This window comes from Bicyclus anynana, chromosome 8 (genome assembly GCF_947172395.1).
Source record: "Bicyclus anynana chromosome 8, ilBicAnyn1.1, whole genome shotgun sequence".
NCBI classification, from domain to species: Eukaryota; Metazoa; Arthropoda; class Insecta; order Lepidoptera; family Nymphalidae; genus Bicyclus; species Bicyclus anynana.
Genome location: NC_069090.1, coordinates 11,313,463 through 11,337,213, shown reverse-complemented (window position 1 = coordinate 11,337,213; position 23,751 = coordinate 11,313,463). Strand labels below are relative to the sequence as shown.

Sequence of the window (23,751 nt, the reverse complement as noted above, 5' to 3'; positions counted from 1 at the left end):
GTCAATCAAGTTAGTAGATAACTTATCTAATACTAGCAAAACAAAAGGTTAAAGGAAGGTACCTAAAGTTTGTGAGGTTGCAGGGGGTAATATTTTGATCTACTGAACCGATTTTGAAAATTCTTTTACCAATCGGAAGCTTTACGTTAATTGTGAGTGTCATAAAACGTCAGGGCATCTCTAGTGTTTAATAAAATTCAGCACGTTTATGACCATATCCATATTTATTTACAATCTACAGATACTATTTACACTCATCCTACTTAAACCAGCGATAACATGTCGCTGTAGAATAAAACAATATGAGGATATAATAAAAAGTAACATTAGTACGAATGTAGAAGAGCTTTGGACAACGAGGAAGCATGAAGACTATTTTGTGTGTTTTCTTGTCTGTTATGGGTACGTAATTTTATTATCAGCCTGTTTTAACGCACATTGCAGGGCCTGACCTCCCTCCTTATATACTCAGATTCACAATTATCCGCCCTCTTTAATATGACGCGAGTATATAAAAGTAGGAGGATAATTGTGTCTCTGAGTATAGTAAAGGGAAGAGGGGATATGGAGCGTAAACCGACTACGCTGTTCCAATGTTGGCATGGCGGACTTAGATATTTGTCTTGTTGTTGATGTTTGTTTACGACCACTATTAAATGGTAATGTTAATAATGATTGGGATCGTTTTTAAATATTAGCAAATATGACCCTATTATTTTCATGATATAGCTACATAACCTATTGGTACATAAGTAAAATTATATTTTATAAACTAGGGTCGCACAACTACCCTAGTTTATTAAATAACATGTCTAGGTACATAATTATGTTATTTTTTTACGTGGTCTCCAAAGAACGGGGGCTGAGAATTAGCACTGAAAAATTCTTAGAAGAAAGAAAAGCTGAGTAGGTACCTATCTCATAGCTTGACACTGTACTCAAACCTAAGACCTCGTGATCCTTAATCACATAGGCTAGCTAGATAGTATGTAATGATAGTATGATAGGCTAGCTGATACCTACCCGAGACTTCGGATACGTAAAATTATGGTTCCTACATTTTTTTTACAAATAACAGCCCAATCCAGTAGTTTTTGTCTGAAAGAGTATTACCATCATTACAATCAGTTTTTGCAAATCTCGCAGGAACCATGCTTTCTTTTGGGACAACTTAATGTGTTAATTTAGGATATATTTTCAATACAAATTTCAGCTAAATAACAGCGACAAAGAGTAATAATTTCGGGAAATCATGAATTTTCTGGCATAATATTGTGGTAATCCAGGGTATTATCTATCTTCATTTTAAATTTCAGCCAAATCGGTTTAGTAGTTACGGCGTTAAAGAGTAACAAACATCCAAACAAACTTTAGCGTTTAGGTATAGACTGTAGACTCCCTTTGTTGTTATTCTAGTGTGTGCCATAACAGCGGCAACAGTAAAAGATGGTAAATATTCACGTTTTGCGCATATACGGGATGATGAAGGAGTATTGCGGCGAGTTGATTTGGAGGCAGCACCCAACACTGACTTCATAAAACATGTTGCGAGGAATCCTGCCAACAACGCATACTATCTTTACACAAGGTAAGTTCACGACATTGCGAGTGCGAGTCAGATTCACGCAAGGGTTCCGTATGACACTAAAAACGCGAACGAAGCTACCTGTTTTCCATTATACCGGATCGTTTTTTTATCAATCCCATCCATTATCTCCCTCTCTCACACATCGAACTTTCGGGAGTAACTATTACATTCCGGCCGTTCTTCCGCGCGATTTCGCTTTAAAGCAGGTTTGCTATTATAAAACCGCTTAACCGTAAAAAAGGACGCTTAATGTATACTATATGTACTATATACCTACCTACTGTATTCGTGATCACTCTAAAAAGCTAGCGAATGGAAAACTACGTAGTGCAACTTGCGATGCTTTTTTAATTTTGCAAGCACATAGCTTTGTACCAATGGCGAACGATGGAATTTTGATGAAGGTAAACCGTCGCAAAGAAATTATACTCAGAAATTTATACTGCTTGATACAATCTCCGGTTTCTTATATCCATGCCTAAATCTTCATTACAATAATGAATATGTATGTATGGATTTTTAAAAGGTAGCCCAGCGGGAATCAGCCTGTATGGACTCTTCGCCGCTGCTTCTTGCATAATAGTAGAAGTACATACAATCGATGTAAATACCGGTAGATATGTTTGGTTATAAATGATAATCAATATTTTATCAGTAGATAGACTACCAAATCAACTCATCATAAAAAAATACTTTTTACAATTTATATACTTAATGAGATAATTGTCTCGGTTTTATGTAGGTAGGTAGGTAAGAATGTAGGTAAGTACAAGTAGGTAGGTACATAAAGTAGATAACCTTTATGGTGCATTGTGCATTCTCATGCCCGCGACTTCGTTCGCGTGGAATTCAGTTTTGCACAAATCCCGCGGGAACCATGGATGTTTCCGGAATTAAAAGTAGCCTGTGTTAATCCAGATTAATATCTATTTCCATTCCAAATTTCAGCCAAATCGCTTCAGAAGTAGCGGCGTCAAAGAGTAACAAACATCCCAACAAATATAAATATACATACGTTTAGTGGAAGTAGGGACTTCCAAGAGGTGGTGCGTCGCCTGTTATCTTTATTTTATACCTATACTTTCTTATCCTTTCTTAATTTTTACTAGGTACCTACCTACATAAGTAGGTACCTAGTAGATGTCCTCAGTGGCGCAGTGTTATGCGCGGTGGATTTACAAAACCCCCGGCTGGGCAGATTGAGATTTTCTTAATTGGTCCAGGTCTGGCTGGTAGGAGGCTTCGGCCGTGGCTAGTTACCACCCTACCGGCAAAGACGTACAAAATCAAAATCAAAATCAAAAATCATTTATTTCAAGTAGGCTCAGTTTACAAGCACTTTTGACACGTCAGTTGACTATTTGTAAAGATTCTACCACCGGTTCGGAAGGCAGGTTCTGCTGAGAAGATACCGGCAAGAAACTCAACAGTTGCTCTTTTGAAAAAGTCATACAGTATTATAATTTACAATTAATAACAATTACTGTTTACATTTCTTATAGTTTTACTTTCTGTGTGAAGGTGGAAGCTGATCCAACGGCCTCCAAGCATCTTTATCATTAAGGAACTCATCAATGTTGTAGTACCCTCGACTAAGTAAATGTTTTTTAACACATTGCTTAAAGCTATGCATTGGCAGGTCCATCACAGTCTTGGGGATCTTATTATAGAAGAGTACACCCAAACCTACAAAAGATTTTTTTACTCTTTGGAGACGATATGCAGAAATAACTAACTTATGCCCGTGTCTAGTAAGACGTGGGTTTAAATCTCCTTTTCGTTTGTACAAATTAATATTTTGTCTTACATATACTATACTGTTATATATATATTGACAGGCTACTGTTAGTATACCTATTTCTTTAAACTTTTGACGAAGGGACTCGCGTGATTTTAATTGATATATTGCTCGAATTGCTCTTTTTTGAAGTACAAATATAGATTATATATCGGCAGCCTTGCCCCACAATAAAATACCGTAAGACATTACGCTGTGAAAGTACGCAAAATAAACAAGCCTAGCTGTATCAACATCAGTAAACTGTCTTATTTTTCTCACGGCAAATGCCGCTGAGCTAAGTTTACCAGACAGTTTTTCTATATGAGCACCCCACTGAAGTTTACAATCCAAGGTCACTCCCAGGAAAACTGTGGAACTCTCCATTTCCAGTGTTTCACCATCGATCATTATAGACTTATCTAATTTTTTAACATTTGGCAATGAAAACTCAATACATTTAGTTTTCTTGGCATTCAAAAGTAGATTATTTGCAGTGAACCAATGCGACACATGCGATATGGCACGGTTTACGTCGTCAGAGTTATCTTTATTTCTGTCGGACTTAAAAATAAGGATGTGTCATCAGCAAACAGTACAATCTCACATATGCCGCTGACATGGTATGGTAAATCGTTTATGTACACTAAAAATAGAAAAGGACCCAGAATTGAACCCTGTGGGACGCCCATTATGGTAGTGGAACCGTGCGACTTTATATCATTTATGCATACCTTTTGTGTTCTATCACTGAGATAAGAGGCAATGAGATCGAGTGCGACACTTTTGATGCCATAGTGGCTTAACTTGAGTAGAAGGGTGTTATGGTCAACACAATCGAACGCCTTGGACAGATCACAGAACACACCAATAGCATTCTTAGAACCTTCCCATGCTTCATAAATATGTTTTAAAAGTTTAGCCCCTGCATCAGTTGTATTGCGACCTTTTGTAAAACCATACTGTTCAGGATGAAACAACCGCAAAGCGATTTAGCGTTCCGGTATGATGTCGTGTAGAAACCGAAAGAAGTGTGGATTTTCATCCTCCTCCTAACAAGTTAGCCCGCTCCATCTTAGACTGCATCATCACTTGCCATCAGGTGAGATTGTAGTCAAGGGCTAACTTGTAAACAATAAAAAAAAAAATAAGTATAGGAAATATTGAATTGAAACTTTCAGACAAAACCCGACATCGCCTCAGGAGCTCACGTTCAATGCTGCGAGCATCACTTCGTCCAATTTCAACGCGAACGCTCCCACCGTGGTCTCCGTGCACGGCTGGTGGGGCAACGCTGATACTTCAAACAATGTCGTTATCAGGAATGGTATGACTTACAGATATCAGTAGGCAGGTCATCTCCTCAAGGCTTAGCCTCCTTACCCGGGTAAGGTGCGGGGTTTTTGCCCCCCCAGTCATTTTCTTCCAGCTCCTTTCGGGGTTTGTGGTTGGGGCTTTGTGGCCTATGGGTCGTCTTTGGTGTCAGTCCAGGTGCCCCAGGCGGACTGCGATTGCTCGCTATTCTGCGGTACGTAATAGGTAAGTAGTGCAAAATCTGCACTACTTACCTATATGATGAAAATGAACTGTAACTGTTCATCCATCCATTTTTCATCCATTAAACAGATGGGATCGTTTCTAATACGGTTGTGGTAAAATAATAGGTTGTTATACCTATGTGTATAATGATAATGTGTACATATATGTATGTATAATTGTATAGTATAGGTAGGTATGTGTATATGTACCTAACCCTTTCATAACTTTTGAACAGCTTAATCGATTTAAGCAAAAGATACCTATTTTTAAAGGGGTTCACCAAACTTGGATATCATAAAACATTTAAACCGAAGTGCATCAGTAGATACAAATTGGTTTATGATTTTGAAAATTCTCTAAAACAAGAATTTCAAAATATTTGTTTTAATATTTTTTAATCGGTTATCGACTCCAAGAACGAATTACTTTTAATAATCACAGGAAACCACGTCGATTGGTACCAATTTCGTCTAAATCGGTTGATATCGTTGTAGAAAAACGAACGAACCAACCGTATTTTTTAAATTTTAATTAATATTTGAAATTATTACCTTAAATCAGTGCGAGTTTTTAGTTCCTATGTAGTTAAGCTACAGGATAGATTTATGTAAAAGTACTTCGGCCACTAAAACTGCGCGGATCGCCGCCAAACGCATAAAAATCAATTGTAGGAAGGTACTCTAAATTTGCGGAAAGCTGCAGGGCCTTGGTCTAGAGCGTCAACCGTTATAGGTCCATATTTTTTCATTTCTTTCAGCTTTTCTTGAAAAGGGTGACTACAACGTCATTGTTATGGACTGGAGTCAGCTGGCCGCCCAAGACTATGTGACCGCAGTGGCTGGGATACCTGCCGTGGGCGGCGGTCTTGGACAATTCCTGAACTTCCTCGGCCTTACCACGGGGATAGCGTTCGAGTCCATTCACCTGGCTGGCTTCAGTCTGGGCGCCCACGTCGTTGGTAACGCCGGGAAGCAACTGAACGGAAGACTGGCGCGAATTACTGGTATGTACCTCTACCTTTTATAAGTATCACAGCTTCCTTTCGTCCAGATCCTCTAGAAGTTTTTGTGAGGGCAAACTTCCGGCTTCCACGCGAATGGGTCAGGGGCCCATCAACTGATCAGAGTGGGCAGCCGGGCATTCGTAATACGGCGCTACACCGCGAAACGAGAGCCTTTAAAGAATTGGTTAGATAGGCAATGAATACTTACGTCGAAGTGTCGCGAGTAGACCTGAGTTGGTTGACCCCAGCTGACGGGCGATATGAGTGTAATGTTTCTAGAGTAGGTCAAGAATTGAGAATTTATATGGAAGTCTGTTCTCCAAATTTCTCTATCACGACGGGTACGAAATCGAAGTTAAGCGCGTGTGAATTTGGATAAATAACTAACTTTTGCCGCGGTAGTGGACGATAAAATTATTCTAGTGCATAGTGGTGTGGTAGCGGATTGATATGGCCTGCAGACGGGTGAACACATTGAGTTCACCCGCGCTTAACTTCGATTTCGTACCCGTCGTGATAGAGAAATTTGGAGAACAGACTTCCATATAAAGTTTATCCACCTATCCCACCAATAAATTGCCAACGTCACTCCTTAAGACTCTGGCCACAGTATAAATATATCTTTACTCTGCTCTGGCTATCATATAGAAAACGTATTTTTACAAATTGATTGCTAGTTCCAGAGATTAGCATGTTTAAACAAACTCTTCTGCTTTATGCTTATGCCTATTCCTTCTACGTTGTTATTATTGATGCTTTCCGTATAATGTGCACTAAACATTAAGTATTTCTATTCCAGGTTTGGATCCCGCCGGTCCCCTGTGGGATTTGAATCCGAACCGCCTCCATTCCAGCGATGCTATTTACGTGGAAGCTATCCACACTGACGCGAGCCCCAACGGAGTCGGTATCGGCTTCATGGTGACCGTCGGCCACGTGGACTTCTTCCCCAACGGTGGGCTCGCCCAGCCTGGCTGCACCACCAGCCAGTGCCACCACAACAGAGCGTGGGAGATGTTCGCAGCATCTGTGACTTACGACCATCTCACTGGCAGACAGTGTTCTAGCATTTCTCAAGTTCTCAACGATAACTGTGTTGGGCAATCTTTGAATATGGGCAACGCTGATTTGCAGAAGCGAGGGTAAGTGATTCAGATTTTTTTTTAACCAACTTCATTAAAGTTGATTATCAAATCAAAGATTACGATATTATACCTACAGGATGTCCCTGTATAATACAGGCTGACTGTGAAACTAGCCTTAGAGCCAGTCTACACGGCGCGTTGCGTCAGCGTTTATATAAATAAACTAGGTAAATAAGTATGCGTAAAAATTTTTGCGTTGCGACGACGCAACGCGTCGTGTGGACTGGCTCTTATTGTTACAAAAGACCGTTAATGGAAAAAAGCGCCTTTTCAACTTTTTGGATATACTTAATTTTCTTCTACAGGTATTCCGGCTTATACAGAGTCAACACGGGCGCTAGCCATCCATTCTAATTCTGTTAACTGAGTAAATATATTGAATGTTTTATTTTATTTGTTTTATTATACAAATAAATATATTTTTTCTATTCTTGTTAAACATTTAATTTTGAATTATATTACTATATGTATAAGTAACATAATATCCTAAATTCGTATTCGTAATTATTTTATTATAAAACAACATTTACAATTTAAAACTGTTTAATGCACTATTTGTATTCGTCCGTCCAGATCCTGTATCACGGTTCCCTGTCGTCGCAAACTGCGGCGCAGTACCAAGTAGTCCACGTCCACATCTTCGACGTTCTCTCTGTTGTTGGCTAACATCTGTTGATACAGAAAAACGCGTGTTGAGTGATTCTATTTTTTATTTTTTTTTATTCTTCACAATCTCTCTTGACCGCAATTTCACCTGCCCCAAATGTATGGGAATGACATTTGCTATCGACAGGTCACGTGATCAAGATCTGTCATTTCCATACATTGTTCTAGTTTTCGAAGCGTTTGCGATCGTAGAAAGAGAATCGACGTGCTACCTGGCTACAGGGGCTGATGGTAAGTGATGATGCAATCTAAGATGGAAGCGGGCTAACTTGTTAGGAGTACGATGAAAATCCCACATCCCTTCCGGTTAAATCAAGTAGGTAATCTTAGCGGTGTGTCTTTGCCGGTAAAGTGGTAACTAGCTGCGTCCCACCAGCCAGACTTGGACCAATTAAGAAAACCTCGATCGGCCCAGCCGGGGCTCAAACCGAGGATCTCCGTCTTGTAAATCCACCGCGCATACCACTGCGCCAGGAAGGCGGTCAAAGTGATTGATGAGTGATTCTAGTTACTAGTCGGCCTATTAACTGCTCATTTCAACCCGGTACCGGTCGGATTTGATAAACACCGGCTTCTGACGATTTGACAGAGGCAGTAGGTGGACCAAAGACATCAAGCGGGTTGCAGGGAACTGCTGGATGCTGGCGGCTCAAGACCGCTGTGCTTGAAGGTCCATGCAAGAGGCCTATGTCCAGCAGTGGACGTCCATCAGCTGATAATGATGATGAATGATGATGAGTATTTACCGAGAATCCTCCGCCGCCGTTAGCGATGAAGTCCTGCGTTATGAGGCGATATGTGACCTCTACGTCGAGAGGCTCGTATCGCGGTACGTCACATTGCAGGCAGCGCACTCTGGCGGACAATACGCGAGACCCGGGCGCCGCTGTAGCGTTGTAAACCACCCGTATACCTACGAAAAGTATTTGGATAAGATCTTCAGGGACCCTGGATTTTTTCATATGCCCAGTTTAGCAAACCATCATTAGTAGCCTATTTCAACAGCTAGTAGGTTTTTTTTTCATTCTTTACAAGTTAGCCCTTGACTACAATCTTACCTGTTGGTAAGTGATGATGCAGTCTAAGATGGAAGCGGGCTAACTTGTTAAGAGGAGGATGAAAATCCACACCCCTTTCGGTTTCTACACGGCATCGTACCGGAACGCTAAATCGCTTGGCGGTACGTTTTTGCCGGTAGGGTGGTAACTAGCCACGGCCGAAGCCTCCCACCAGCCAGACCTGGACAAATTAAGAAAATCTCAATCTGCCCAGTCGGGGATCGAACCCAGGACCTCCGTCTTGTAAATCCACCGCGCATACCACTGCGCCACGGAGGCCTAGTATGTGACACGTAAAGTAATTTCGTTGAAATCGTGATGGAATGGAATAATAACACTGAACCGGAAATAACGCTCAGTGTTTTAGTTCCAAACATTTCAGTGACAGTTTTGCACTTGTCATTTTACTGACTGGAATTAAGGTAAGTTATTAATTCCAGTAAGTAAAGTCTTATTTAAGTGTTAATGAGTATATAAATGATAAAAAAGCTTGGTGTTAAACTGTATTATACTGTGTGTGTGTGTGTGTGTGGCTGTTTGCTTAGTTTTAAATAAGTTTGTAAAATGGTGGTAAACAAAAAAAATAAACCTTGGCTGAGCTTGGCTCTTCTCGCACCAAGGTACGTTTGGAACCCTCGTAACTTTAATTTTAAGTTTTCGTCTACTATTACTACCATTAGATTAAATTAAATTTTGACATACACCTGACCTTTCAAAACTAAGCCTAGTTGAAATAAATGAATTATGATTTGATTTGATTTGATTTGACTAGAGCAACTGTCATTTTACTCACTGGAATTAATGATCGTAGAATAAGTAGAAAATATTTGTCCACTTACCGCCAATCTGAACCATTCTGTTAAAGCCTTGCGCGTCGCCCAGACTCACTGAGAACTCGAGAGCCTCCAGCAAATACGAGCCCTTTAAGTCATATACTTGCACTTTGTTCTCAAACGGCATCGCCATTAGGATCCCTTCGGTTGTTATTTCTGTAAAACCATTTTTTCAATGGGAAATCTACAGCAGCAATGCGTTCAAGGTTAGTAACAGTATTTTACTAATTATACTTTCACACGTAAGGGGCCCTGTATTATAGATACGGCTGATATGCCGGTAGCTACGTCCCTGCCTTTAATGATATATAATTGGTTACCTCCTGCACTGACATGTGCTCGTATGCCGCCATTGTTGATCAAACACGCGTGAGCGTACCCCCACGCAGGGCCAGTCGCCCGAGGAACCGCCTATTATGTTGGAATAAATTATGTCAAATTTATAATGTCAAATGAAAAAATAAAAAAAAATGGTGTTTTGATTCGATAACAAATTAAATCAGAAAGATTTCCAACCAAAGCATTCTTCATAGTTTGCAGAGCAACTTAATTTCACTTGAAGCCCACAGATAGTGATCATGTCTCCAAAAATCTCAATTATAAATAGCTAGCGGACAAATACAGCGTAAAATTCGGTTTTTCATTAATCCTGCGTGAACTATGAAATTTTTCGGAATAAAATATATCTCCCATAAAAAGCGATCCAGCCGTTCCAAAGATTAGCCGAAACAAACATTTAAATAGATAGAGACAGATCAAATTAAAAATAAAGCGGTATCTTGTAAACAAATACTTATAACTTTTTTAATAATAAAAACCATATAAACCATAGCTTTTTTAAAATCACAAACAGGCATTTCAATTTTATATAATAGGTATGAATATGCATTGATTCCACAGAGTAACATTGATTCATACTCACTTCACCAATAAAGTTGTCACAGATCCAGCTGCCGATGTTGCACTCTCTGCGCCGGCAGTCGCCGCGGTTGAGCTCAGTGAGCGACGCGCTCAGCACCTCCTTGCCCTCCGCGTGGACCTCCTCCCTCCACGGCGCTATCAGGCTTGCCATACGCTCATCTATAATGCCATTCAATAAACGAACAACGGCTAACCTCAGTGTGGAAAAGGCCCAGGAAAAGAAGAAGAACGTCATTCAAAGCGTAAATGTGCGTTTACATGTATGCGTTAAAAGCGACATTCTACGAGCACAAACACGGGCATGCATGTGAATAGCCTGTTGGATTGGCTTGTAATTGTTCTCAAACAGCGAAAGCATGCAGCGGTATGTGTGGCAAAATGCTTGCTGAGTTGTGCATGACGTGTATGTAAACATAGCGTAAAGCCGGGCTTATTATACTAGCAGATTCCCCACGGTTTCATCGGCGTAGTTCCCGATCCCGTGGGTAAAATATAAAGGAGACATGACACTCACAAATAACGCGCATTTATACTGGTAAAACAATTTTCTAAATCGGTTCAGTAGATCCAATCAATCAATCAATCAATAAATTTTTTTCTTTGCAGATACATGCATTATTTATACAGGTGGTCGGTAGATGTAGATGGTAAATGTATCTTGCCAATTTGGCATGCACATTATTTATTAAGTATTTAATGATTCAAATGACAATAGAGAGAAATGAGAGATCAGATCATCTATTTCCAGAGATTGATCCCCTAAAACTTCACAAACTCACAAACTTTAACATTAATATAGATATGAAACACTCGGATAATTGTAGAAAACGGTGTGAAAATCAGTACAAAGATACTTCATGATTCGTCATGAATCGAAAATTTTGATACCTAAGTTGGACTGTTACTGGTTGGTTTACTGCATAAATCCCTTTCCCGTGGGAACCTCAAGTATCGTGTAACCTTTGCCATTAAGGTATGCCTACCTTTTACAATCGATGTACCAAGGTATATCGGTTGTCCTTCCCAGGATACAATCTTGCCAGCGTCATCAAAGAACAGCTTGATGTCTCCTAAGTAACGAGTGTAGGCCGACGCTTGCACCACCGGGATCTAAATTACAAACTACGTTTAAAAATTACATACGTATTTTTGTTCCATTAAAATATAGAAATGCGTGCGTGAAATAGAAGTGCATAAACGATAACCACGTGCATGAAGAATAAATGAAATTGGGCTGGGTATATAATGTGAAGAACAGGAGTATAAACGATACTAGCTAGGCTATAAATAATAAAAGTATATATGAGATTAATCGCTTTCAAGCAACTAAATAAGAACAAGGCATCAGGTGACGAAGTCTCAGTAGAATTCCTGAAACCGATACTTCGATTGATATTTCGATTGTCGTGAATCGTGAATTCGAACTTCAGCGAATGTTCGATTCCGTCATTCATTCCGCGAGTTTCTCTGCGTGATAAAATCAAAATTGAGGATATCTGCAAACGAACCAAAGTCACTGACATAGCTCAGCGAGTCGCGAAGTTGAAGTGGCAATGAGTAAGGCAAATAGTTCAAAAAGCCGATGGACATTGGGGTCTCTAGCTGCAGGAATGGCGACCCCGCACCGGAAAGCGCAAAGTTGGTCGACCCACTAGAATCTAGATGGACCGAGGACATTAGGCGGGTTGCAGGGAGCCGCTGGATGCTGACGGTCCTAGACCGTCGTGTTTGGAAGTCTATATCGGAGGTTTATGTCTAGCAGTGGACGTCTTTCGGCTGATAATGATGATGATGATGATGATGATGATATAATATAAAATAAGTTAAAAAAATATTTGTAACTTCACTCTTTGGCCACTATTTTTTGTGACTCAAAGCATTAGCTTTTAGCGATGTCTGTTCTGTGATGTGACCTGTCGGGACTAATATCCGTCCGTCCGTGGCTTGTCTTCACTGTGCAGTGGGGGAGTATACCCACTATGTCTTTACTAAAAACTCACTAACTCTGTGGCCGCTAGCTTGTGTGACGACAGTGGGGTAGAGTCCGGCTGGTCGCGACCCGTCTGGTGCCACGGCCCCATTGTACAGCAAAGTGTGAGTGTGCGCACCCACTATTATGTCCACTTCAGGTGGCATAAGAGCTGCCAAACGCCTATAAAGCAAATGAAATATGGTTGCAGTATATTGTTTCCCCCATTTTATATAATTGTTGAGATGATATATTGCATTATAACCTTGTCCCGTCAAATCTTTCAATACGCTCAGAATTCTATTTTTTTAATTGCAGTGTTTTTTCCTAGAATAGATATCAACCATATCTTTCTAATGTCCCTTCCAATTTGTCGGAAGTGCTGTGTTAGGCGTCCACGACTACAACAATAGTCCATGGGATCGAACCACGATCTCTCAGTGTGAGTAATCTTTGCCGTGGGCCTATTAGGGCTTATTACATTAATGACTTAAGGCGTGTATAAACATAGCATGGCAGCAACACGCGGCAATCGCGAAACACAGCCCTGTCGCGACTATTGCTAGTCACTAACCATTCAATAAATCTACGTGATGTCTGCAGCCCTAACAGCAGGATATCCGATAGCTGATCGTGTGTTGGTCGCGTTCTGCATGATGTCATGCACATCGCGACCAACACCGATCAGTGTGATCAGATCAGGCTAGCACTGCAACACGCGGCATTCGTACGCGTCGGTCGTCCAAACATAGCGCGAAAATCGCGCGCGGCGTGCCGCTCACGATTATTGCGCTATGTTTGGACACGCCCTTACATTTCAGTGGCGTATCCTACGTGCGAGATGATGTCAACGTGCTGTTGAGTGAGGAGCGCCGCCTCTCGCCGCACCGCCTTCAGCTCGACTTCCATTATTGAGGACTTACATATCAGTGGCGTATCCCACGTGCGAGAGTACTATGATGATGTCGACGTGCTGCTCTGTGAGGAGTGTCGCCTCGCGCCGAACCGCCTCCAGCTCGTCTTCCATTATTACTTTTCCTATTGGCGCTGTAAACTGAATAATCAGGCAAGGGTGTATATTTTTCTATGAGGTGCAAACCATTGTAGACAGAGGCAAAAAAAAAACAAAAGGTCTTTCCTGACATAATAAAGACATAATAAATTTTGTTAACATAAAGAAGGTATGAAAAAGAAAAGGTAAAAGTAAACCCACCCCTGTCAGCAATATTCCGATGATGCCAATCTTTCGACCCTTTCGCTCCACTACAATGTGGTTTTTGACGTACGGAGACAATTCCGGTTCGAAGGTAGTATTGACATTGGCGCCTAGCATTGGTGAATTTAGGCCCTTCAAGTATGGAAGAAGTCCTTCGATACCATTGTCGAATTCGTGATTGCCAAGGACCTGCAAAAGAAGGAATTACCAACTTCTCAACTCTAGACTAATCAATTGAAAAATTCTCAGAAGGAAAATATTTGTAGGTACTCTACGTATCATGATTCAAAACATATGTACGTAGTTTAATAACCTAACCTCAGACTAATTATGTAAGGACCTGCCTCGCTAGACGTTACTTTTATGTCAAACTATTTGATCAACGATCTAAAAACTATCTCTATAGAATTGATGTTTCATAGTTGTGTTCGTTGATTAAAAAGCTCCGTAAAAATACCTTTAAAACGGTCAATAACTTTTAGTTTTAGCTAACGAGTAAGATATAATATCTATAAGCTCGTTCTCTGTGTGAATTTGGGTGCGATACTAGTCCCTATGTATATGTATATAGAATAGGTTGCGCAATTAGTCTGAGAACCTAACCTAACCACTGGACTGACGAGATGTGTTTTGTGGTGTAACTGTCTCTCTCTACCTTTAGCGGTTGTGCTCTTTTTATAGAACGACTCCTACTTATAAGTGAATAAACCAATTTTTCAAATCTATCAATTTCTCGATTACAAATCAATAGCTAATCGTTATAAGGAATAGATTTGTGAATGTTCACACTGTTTTACAAATTTTATCTTCAACTACTAATCTTTTATTAACATTGACAGCTTAATTAGCGATACCTATCTGTTATGATAAGGAACGAACAATCTTTATTGCTATAAATCTTACTATAATCTACTAAACTAATTTATCATACAGGAACTTAGCTTGTTATTTAACAATGTTTAATCAAATTGACAATATTTTTTTTAGGTGGAAATAAAAATGCCCATGCCCATAAGGATCCTTGAATCCAAAAATGGTGCTATATCTCACAATATTTTTTTTAAAAGGACATCATGAAATTCGAGTTGGTAGACTATAGAAAAGGTCATCCTCACTTTACATGTAGGGGAGGTACCTATCCTAAAATTAGAAAAAAAATCTTTTTACCACTTTGTAAGCATTGATTAATATATCCATAGGTATCGTATCGTATAATGATTATATAAACGACAAAATTGCTTGGAAATGAAATGTATTACATGACATGTTACACATACCTAATTGTTAAATGGTGATAAACTAAAAAAGGAAAAACCCTGGCTGAGTTTGTTGTGGGCTCTTCTCGAACCAAGGCGCATTTGGAACCCTCGTTACTTTAATTTCAAGTTTTCGACTAATTATTATCACCGTTATCTTAACTATAATATTATTACCTGACGTTTCGAAAGAGCTTGTAAACTAAGCCTATTTGAAATAAATGAATATTGATTGATTGAAAAGCGTATTTTTATACCTATTTCTCTCGGAATAATTTAAGTGATCCTCAGTATTAAATTTAAGTGTATCCTCAGTTGCCAATACCTATCTTCGGGGCACAGTACCTACGAATAGTAGGTACCTATTCGGTATTTAACATGACATGATATATTTAACAGGTTTTTCCTTTGAAAGCACTGTTAAAAGACTTGTACTCTTTTTCAAGGATCTTTAGCGAAGGGTTCTCACAAAACTAGGAGTCTGGCCACTTTGTTTTATTCTCTACAAGTTAGACTTGACTACAATTTTAAAAAAATATTTCTGGTTTTGATAGCCCATTTATCGAGAAAGGCTATATATTATCTCCGTATTCCTACGGGAACGAAAACCACGCGGGTGAAACCGCGCGGCGTCAGCTAGTATTTTATATACTTGATCAGTTGAGGATCTAAGTCTGAACATTTGAAACTTGCTCTCAATTAACTATTGTACTTATAGACTACAAGCCCTTGAACAAAAATTACATGTGAAATGAACCAACATGAATAGCGCTTAGAAGGCTATTACTATATCAGAAAATAACTCTGAGCACTGAGTTTTTACATTTAAGCGTTATTCACGTTGGTTCATTTTACAGGTAATTTTTGTTCAAAGGCTTGTAGTCTATAATGGTAAGAGCATGGATTTAAATACTTCCAGCTTTTATAAAATGAGGTGTCCCGCCATCGCAGGCTCTCATCTATAGGATACTTATTACTTACATGAGCATCGTGCTGAGGCAACAAATTCATAAAATGCAGAGTCACGTTCCACCGTAGAAAGTTATACCACATGGTCCCTTGGAATGTGTCTCCGCCATTGAAGAGCAGGGAGTCAGGCTCAGCCTCGAGAGCCTGGCGGAGGGCAGAGTACAGGCGCTCGTAACCTCCAATGCATTCTCCTTGCGAAGGGGTGCAGGGACTACCATTCAGTGCTATTTCGTCGAAGCTTTAAAAAGTAATAGTATAAAAAAGTGTGTTTCAGCTCCGAAGCACTCTTTACTCTTTCCGGCCTAGTGGCAGTTTGATACTGTTACTATCATAGGCGTATATAGCGGGTGGGCCGGACCCACCCAAGAATGGTTCAGTTCCCACCCTTAGGATAATGGGCTACCGATTTGAAATTCTATGATGGACGCGGAAATTCTAATAATTTTACACAAAATATCAAATAATAACCATTACAACTTATAATAAAGAAAAACCTATAACAAATATTTTGAAAAATATATTAATTTTCGGATACCTACCGATACAAAGAATAAGTATAAATAAGTCGAGTCATATCAGAGTTCTGCGTTAATACGTACTATTGTCGTGAATCGCGGCAAACTTTCAAGAGTAAAACGAACTGTCACCCGCACCATCCTACATGAAAAGAATAGTAGGGACTCCAAATGTAGTGGTCCAATAAAAAATCTCGATTTTTGAAATGAATATCTTCACTACTTTGTACCTACTAGCGGGAAATTAACAGAACATTTGGTCTATAAGCATCGTAATTTAAGTACTCACTGTGCATGAAAATCGTTGTAATGTAATATGTTTAATTCGAACAATCCATTATTGTTTTCAGCAAAAACCGCACACACAAGCAGGACAAACACCGGTAGTACGTACATGCTTCACCCACAATAATCTAAAAGATGTGCGAGTAGATTTACTGTCATATCTTAATCATGGCAATAATTAATAAATAATCATCAAGTATTTAGTATCTAATCTATTTCGCCAGTGATCGCCGCAGTGTTAGTATACCCTCTGAGGCCAGCCCACTCAGACCAATTATTGTATAGGACCTGCCTCGCTAGACGTTACTTTTCTGTCAAAGTATATGATCAACGATGTAATGCGATTATAAAAAATGTCTCTACAGAATCAATGTTAAATAGTTGTAATCGTGTTCGTCGCTTAAAGAGCTCCGTAAAAATACCTTTTTGTGTAATTGAATTGTGTAAAAAACGGGCAAAAACTTCTAGTTTAGTATAAGATATATACCAAATCTAAGCTCGTTTTCCTCAGAAAATGACAGACAATTTTGTTCGTGACTATGAGTGTGATACAGGTCCTTCCATAATTGGTCGGAGCCAGCCCATGAAACCAAGTGGCACGTCGATTCTTTTTAGAATAGAATAGAATAGAAATCATTGTTAACAACACAACACATAACTTCATAATAACTTAAAACTAATACATTTACATCGTAATAATAACTTAAAACTAATACATATATATATATAGAAAATATGTTGTGCCAAAAAAATGGACCTGACTCAGCTAAAATTTGTTGTGTATCATCAGTACCCACAACGCTGGTATTCTGTCAGACCCTTAGGAGGGAAGAACAGAACACATAAAATAAGTCAAACAAAAATAATTATATCACTAATAAAATAAAACAAAATACAGTTAAAAATACAGTAGTGTAATCTCAGAAGAACAAAAAAATTAATCTCAAAAGCTAGCAAACACAAAAGAAAAGAAAAATTAAAAAAAAATATATAGAATTAATTGTTTATTATTAATTAATAATTGCCACAGTCTGCTTTTTGGCAATCTAACAAATACAAGCGAAAAAAAAGTAAATTTAGATTAAATTTTTTCTACAATCGCAAACGCTTCGAAAACTAGAAAATGTATGGGAATGACAGATCTTGATCACGTGACGTGTAGGTATATTTTAGAGCTGATTTTGGAGATATAATTGTAATTCTGCGTACAGGGAGCGTAATTATGTAGTTATCAAATGAAAAAAATCCCTGAATACCATAGATCTACTCTGTACCTACTCTTAAATCTATGCTGAATAAAGATACTAAAGTTAGCAATTACTTTCCTTGAAAACAGACGTGTCAGTAAAATACATGAGGAGAGATGATACAAAAGATCAGCAACGGAGTCCCTCAGGGATCTATTCTGGGACCAACTCTTTACGTACAACGATAAAATTTTGCACGGAGGTAGTCGAGTAGTTTATAATCAGTAAACGTTCGCTACGAACAGATTATGTGACAGTGCTGGATTAAATAGGTTTGAGCATTCTTGCAAATATTGAAATTACATTATATTAGTATAGTGAAATTAAAAAAAATAGTTTTGCATTCCAAACAGCAATATCAGTTCATTAGTTACGTCGCGAAGAAATTACACACAGAGAGGGCTCACACTTTCGCCTTTTATTCGCCGAAGTATAGATATGTAAGTAATTTATGCTAGTACTGGATACAGTAGTTCCGAACGGGCGGAAACCAAGCCCTTGTACAAAGATCCGGTCTCTTGACTTTCGAGCACGCTTATTTGAAAGGGAAAAATAAAGTATTTTTTTTTACTTACCATTCGATGTTCTATAGGCGTGTCAACTGTTGGTACTGTACAGGTATTGTGTCTGATCCACAATGGGGCTATAGCGTCAGTTGCTCAACATCTTGCTTTTCAACCACAAGTTCATGACCAGAGGAGTATTTACGGCACGACCAACAATATTATCTCGTGAAGAGAAATAGACAAATTTTAAAGTGACGAGGTAAACTCACACATCGAAATTATTTAACACCAATAAATAAACCCTGTGTCCTTAGACTACACACAATTTTGATAAAATAAGGATTTTTAATTTATCTAATCTACACCTCCTTTATTGGTTAATTAAAAAAAAAATGTACACTAGATAAAACAATTTATGTACCCAAAAGAATTGAAAACGTAAAGGTTGCCTGCTTTCACAACGCAACTGTAGGGTTGCCAGACTTCAAAATTACGAAAAAATTTCCACTAAACTAAACATCGTATGCACTTTGATGGCGGTGCCAAGACATGAAGATAAGTGGCGTATCAATTAAATTATGCCACCCCCGAAGCAAAAATGCGGGGTGTTATTACTTGTACATTTGAATGAACTAATTTTCATTTGGTTGCTTCTGTTTAAAATATTTATTTGCGTGTTAGGTTATGTCGGAAGAGAAGTGATGCAGAAAGACGGACAAAGAATTTAAAAAAGCTTGTGTAGGTTTTGGTATTAATTATTATGTATCTATTAGCTCAGTTATACTCGCGCCTCGTACCTCGACGCGTCCTCGCCTCGTACCTCGACGCGTCCTCGCCTCGCGTGCCCGACGCGAGCGCAGCGAGTGACCAGAAGAACTACGAGCACACTGTCCTATTAATCTGTGGCACTGTCTAACACTTGCCCCGTACTTTGGCCTCGCGACTCGTCTCGCCGCTCGCGCGAGTGTAAATGAGGTATAAAGGTAGCATTCGGTTCTTGGCGACCGCGACCGGGTCGAACGACCCACTGTTTCACGCTCACCGGTCGCATGACGAGGTCTCGGGGTTTGTTTAGTGCCCCATATAAATTCATACTAAGCAGTGGGTCGTACGACCTGTTAAAGAATGCTACCTTAAAGTGTACTTTAGTTGTTCGTAGGAATGCTTAGATATAATGTTGGTTGGTTAGTTAGGTAAAGAAAAATAAAAACCAAGTATTCTGAAAGTATTTTATTTATGAAATTAATATACAATTCTCTTGTTCATACATCAATAAATTGATTCAAGTCGGCCAAAGCCGCTAGATGCAGTTCAGTCTGGTTTATAGCGAATTATAGGAAATGAATAATAATTTAAAATACTGTTCCCCGCAATTTTTTTTTTACATGTTACTCTATCGATGGAGTCGGGATACACGGACCATCTTTGTCAGCAACTCAAAATTGTTGTAAAACAAAATTTCGTGCATAAATTACTACAATAACTTATGGATTAAAATAACTTTAAATTACATACAATAATCATTACTCTATAAAAAAATGAAGCCGCATTTTTACTTCATATCTCATTTACTAGGCTAGGTCTGCGTTTTACCTAAAAAGTAAAAAAAATATATTTAATCATATGAAACGATACATTAAAACAGAAAAACTTATTATAATGTAAGATCAGAACAAAGTTCAAGCTAATCATAATTTATAGCTATAAAGTTCGCTGGCTTTCATTCGTGATGGACTGGGAGCTTGCGGCAGCCAGACATACTTAAACAATTGAAGATCTAGACACTTGAAATCTGCTACCTTCCAAAGACACCGCAGTCCCAGTGGTAGTCCAATTGGCTACCGTACCTACTTACCTATGGGAGCACGAGCTGACTCAGTCTTCATAAAATAAGGCATGTCTGACTATCGCAGGCTTTCGTTCTATGATACAGTCCACGCAACTTGCGCATTTGTCAACACACGCAACTTGCATATTTGTCAACACACGCAACTTGCGCATTTGTCAACACCAGCAACTTGCGCATTTGTCAACACACGCAACTTGCGCATTTGTCAACACGCGCAACTTGCGCATTTGTCAACACACGCAACTTGCGTTTTGTCAACACACATTTTGCGTTTCGTCTTTTTTTTTATTCTTTACAACTTAGCCCTTGACTACAATCTCACCTGATGGTAAGTGATGATGCAGTCTAAGATGGAAGCGGGCTAACTTGTTAGGAGGAGGATGAAAATCCACACCCCTTTCGGTTTCTACACGGCATCGTACCGGAACTCTAAATCGCTTGGCCGGTAGGGTGATAACTAGCCACGGCCGAAGCCTCCCACCAGTCAGACCTGGACAAATTAAGAAAATCTCAATCTGCCCGGAGATCGAACCCAGGACCTCCGTCTTGTAAATCCACCGCGCATACCGCAGCGCCACGGAGGCCGTCTACAAAGTTTTTGTATAAACTTATGTTGACAAATGTGCAAGTTTGCTGCAATTTAACTTGAATTTAAATATGCAAAGGATTCCTGTGTTTTTATGAAGAGGTATGATAATTATTTTTGTTTTTGTATGAGCACGGCGATGATTTCACCTGATTAATTTATGTATCACAGGTAAGTCGATAATAAAACGCCTGATTTTGAATATACTCGTACCTATACGAAACTTACTTAGGAATAAGCAAACTAAAGGCCAGTTGCCACCTTCTGATAAACGCCTTATAGCTCATTCACAAGATTTGTCTTTGTCATTTGATATAAAGTAAGAAAGTGACAAAACTTACAGTTACGCTATCAGACACCACGAAGGTGGTGAAACCGGCCCTAATAATTATATTTAGGCCAACAACTTGAACATGTGATTATAGTGAAATATTAATATATAAAACATATGGTAAAAGATGGTTTAAAAATATATAACGATGATCCGTGCTAAACGCAGTTGTTGGAATAAGGATACGACACAAATGTAACAGAAAGCGGGTAACGTCGGCATGCTAAGGCTACGGCCAAGCTAACGCGCTCTCCTCGCGTCCGCGGTGGCGATCAACGTGACCAATGGCCTATTATGTATCTCGGTAAACGTGGCCAATGGCCTATTATGTATCTCGGTAAACGTGGCCAATGGCGTATTATGTATCTCCGTAAACCGAAGATAAATGATGACTTTTATTGTATTTTCGGTATGGTGATCATCTATAGTTATTTCAACGAAACCACTACGCCCCATTTACGTAGTGTTGGTGACCAGCGGGCCTATTATGTATCTTGAATTTCATCGTATTTTTAACTTTGCAATAATTGCACGTTGTAGAGTCAACATCTCCTGAGGATGCCCCAGTTTCGGGGTGAAACGTACGTAGAGAGTATTTTGTCGGACCTGGGTGACGTTGTCGCATGGTTTCATCGGCTTTCCGCGGATGATAGCAAAATAAATAAATTATTATAGTTTCTTTGCTGTCAAAAAGTTCTTCATACCTCTCCGACAATAGAAGATTCTTAATCCAATAAGTTTTAATTAATTAGTTTAAGTTATCACTTCTTTCGAACGTCTCAAGACGCACAGGTTTTTTATTATTAGTTTCGGTTACGATCATCTAATCTGATTATTTTAATGAAATTACGTACAAACCAGTTTTTTGTTAAAATACTACGGTAACGTATAGTATGGTATTATGGTATACGTTTTGTATGGTCGGAAGTAGTAATACTTAACTACCATACTAAAGTCATTTTATGTAAATAGACTATCATTGTGTCATTTCGTTGAAAACACAATGTTAGATTATTGCAAAACCGAAAATACCATAAAGAACGATAGAGTGACTCATCATTTGAATGGTACACCGAGAAACGAGATACATAATAACCCTTCAGATGTAATGTACGAATTTGAAATTGACACAGCGTGTTTACATCGACAAGTCCTCTGATGATAGATGCATAAAGGCATTGCCTACCCTGAGGACTTGTTGCGAACCTGCATTGAACCACGGAATTTCCGTTTAGTACAATTTGTACTTGTGCCTACCCAAGTTACGAACCTTATGCACGCCATTGATCATTACACTGCTGTTACAAATTATCGTCACCGCGGACGCGTTGGTTTGGCCTCAGCTTAAATCGTGAACGCACAAAGCATCACTACATCGTCACTACACGCGTCCAAACGTGCCTTTCATTTGTTACGTCATTCAAAATATACTCAGAGGCACAATTATCCGCCCATTTTAATATGCACGAGTATACTAAAGTGGGCGGATAATTATGCCTCTGAGTATAATATCCATCGCACATTATTTAATGCATAATGCTTTTCATACAAACATGTCTTTGATAGTTTTAAAAATTTTGCGTAAATATAACAATCCATTGAATACATTTTTAGTTATCATTTATGGATAGGGGGCGCACTGAAAACATTTATTTTGTATGAACAAGCATTCATACAAAATTGCGTGAACGCTACTGAGTCCAAACAAAATGTAGATAAGTAGTAGATAATTCAAGCTACATACATGATTATATCTATGGAATGAATTAATGTAACGCGCCCACGTTTTCAGACATTCGCTGATAATGCATTTATAATGACGAGTATATACCCCGGCAAGTAAGTTGAACCGAAAAAGACAGTTGTCTGCACAAATACAATAAACAAGTGTTACGCGAGCTCCCTGGTTGCCTGGTTGGTGTCAAATGTCAAATTATTTAAATATGCAATTTCGAAAAGGGCACATGTCTAAAAATTTAAATCCAGAAATTAAAAAAACATATATATTTTTTTCAAACCTGTATATAATTTCTAAAAGTATAAGTGTTACATTTTGGTGTTAATTTAAATTATTTATTAATCTAATAAAATTAATTTAAATATGTTATTAGATATTTTTCATCTGTGAGATGTACACCTCATGTATGGAATATCCGAGATAATATGTTTGTTTCGAAATTGCTTATTCAATTAAAATTTGATATAAAAATGTAATGGCGTTAACATGTTGCTATAAGTTTACTCGTACATCGCTTACACCTGAGAATGTGTCAAAGCGCATAGTTCAACTTACATGCCGCGTATTATACTTAGATTTGATGTGACGCAACAAATGAGAGGTCCCAGCTTCAGGGACGGCCTCAAGGGACCTTAGCTTAATACGCTTACTACTTATCATTTATAATAATCATTAAATTACTTTCAATATTATCAATAACACCTTTCCTCAATGTCATAAAATGCGAGATTTCTGTATTACACGTTTCGATTGT

The 23,751-nt window shown here is 38.8% G+C and overlaps 2 protein-coding genes across 3 annotated transcripts; one reads left to right on the top strand and one right to left on the bottom strand.

Moving 5' to 3' along the window:
• Nucleotides 1–601: 601 nt before the first annotated feature.
• On the top strand, nt 602–7,147 carry LOC112048420 (pancreatic lipase-related protein 2). Its single transcript, XM_052882878.1, has 5 exons — nt 602–634; nt 1,395–1,588; nt 4,547–4,692; nt 5,662–5,907; nt 6,707–7,147. Exons 1-5 carry the CDS (start codon nt 602–604, stop codon nt 7,051–7,053), a joined length of 966 nt encoding a protein of 321 aa, XP_052738838.1. The 3' UTR covers nt 7,054–7,147.
• Nucleotides 7,148–7,565: 418 nt separating this feature from the next.
• LOC112048394 (apyrase) lies at nt 7,566–18,742 on the bottom strand. Of its 2 annotated transcripts, XM_052882973.1 has the most exons (12): nt 18,563–18,742; nt 16,745–16,868; nt 15,953–16,178; nt 13,713–13,904; nt 13,423–13,553; nt 12,535–12,682; nt 11,514–11,640; nt 10,532–10,689; nt 9,930–10,020; nt 9,616–9,765; nt 8,465–8,631; nt 7,566–7,721 (listed from the first exon to the last, which is right to left on the bottom strand). In XM_052882973.1, exons 2-12 carry the CDS (start codon nt 16,849–16,851, stop codon nt 7,596–7,598), a joined length of 1,623 nt encoding a protein of 540 aa, XP_052738933.1. In that variant the 5' UTR covers nt 16,852–16,868; nt 18,563–18,742; the 3' UTR covers nt 7,566–7,595. The 2 variants fall into 2 exon arrangements, with proteins under 2 accessions (XP_052738933.1, XP_023941676.2); XM_024085908.2 differs by lacking the exon at nt 18,563–18,742 and having other exon boundaries at nt 16,745–16,897.
• Between the last annotated feature and the right edge of the window lie 5,009 nt (nt 18,743–23,751).

Bases quoted from the DNA above. Each gene is read 5' to 3' on its own strand.
- LOC112048394 (XM_052882973.1), bottom strand. From the start codon at position 16,851: ATGTACGTACTACCGGTGTTTGTCCTGCTTGTGTGTGCGGTTTTTGCT. The intron at 13,905-15,952 runs GTAAGTAATAAG...CTTCTTTTGCAG, and splicing joins TGCCTCAGCACGATGCTCAT to GTCCTTGGCAATCACGAATT. The intron at 10,021-10,531 runs GTGAGTATGAAT...CCAACATAATAG, and splicing joins GTGACAACTTTATTGGTGAA to GCGGTTCCTCGGGCGACTGG.
- LOC112048420 (XM_052882878.1), top strand. From the start codon at position 602: ATGGCGGACTTAGATATTTGTCTTGTTGTTGAT. The intron at 4,693-5,661 runs GTATGACTTACA...CATTTCTTTCAG, and splicing joins CAATGTCGTTATCAGGAATG to CTTTTCTTGAAAAGGGTGAC. The intron at 5,908-6,706 runs GTATGTACCTCT...TTTCTATTCCAG, and splicing joins AAGACTGGCGCGAATTACTG to GTTTGGATCCCGCCGGTCCC.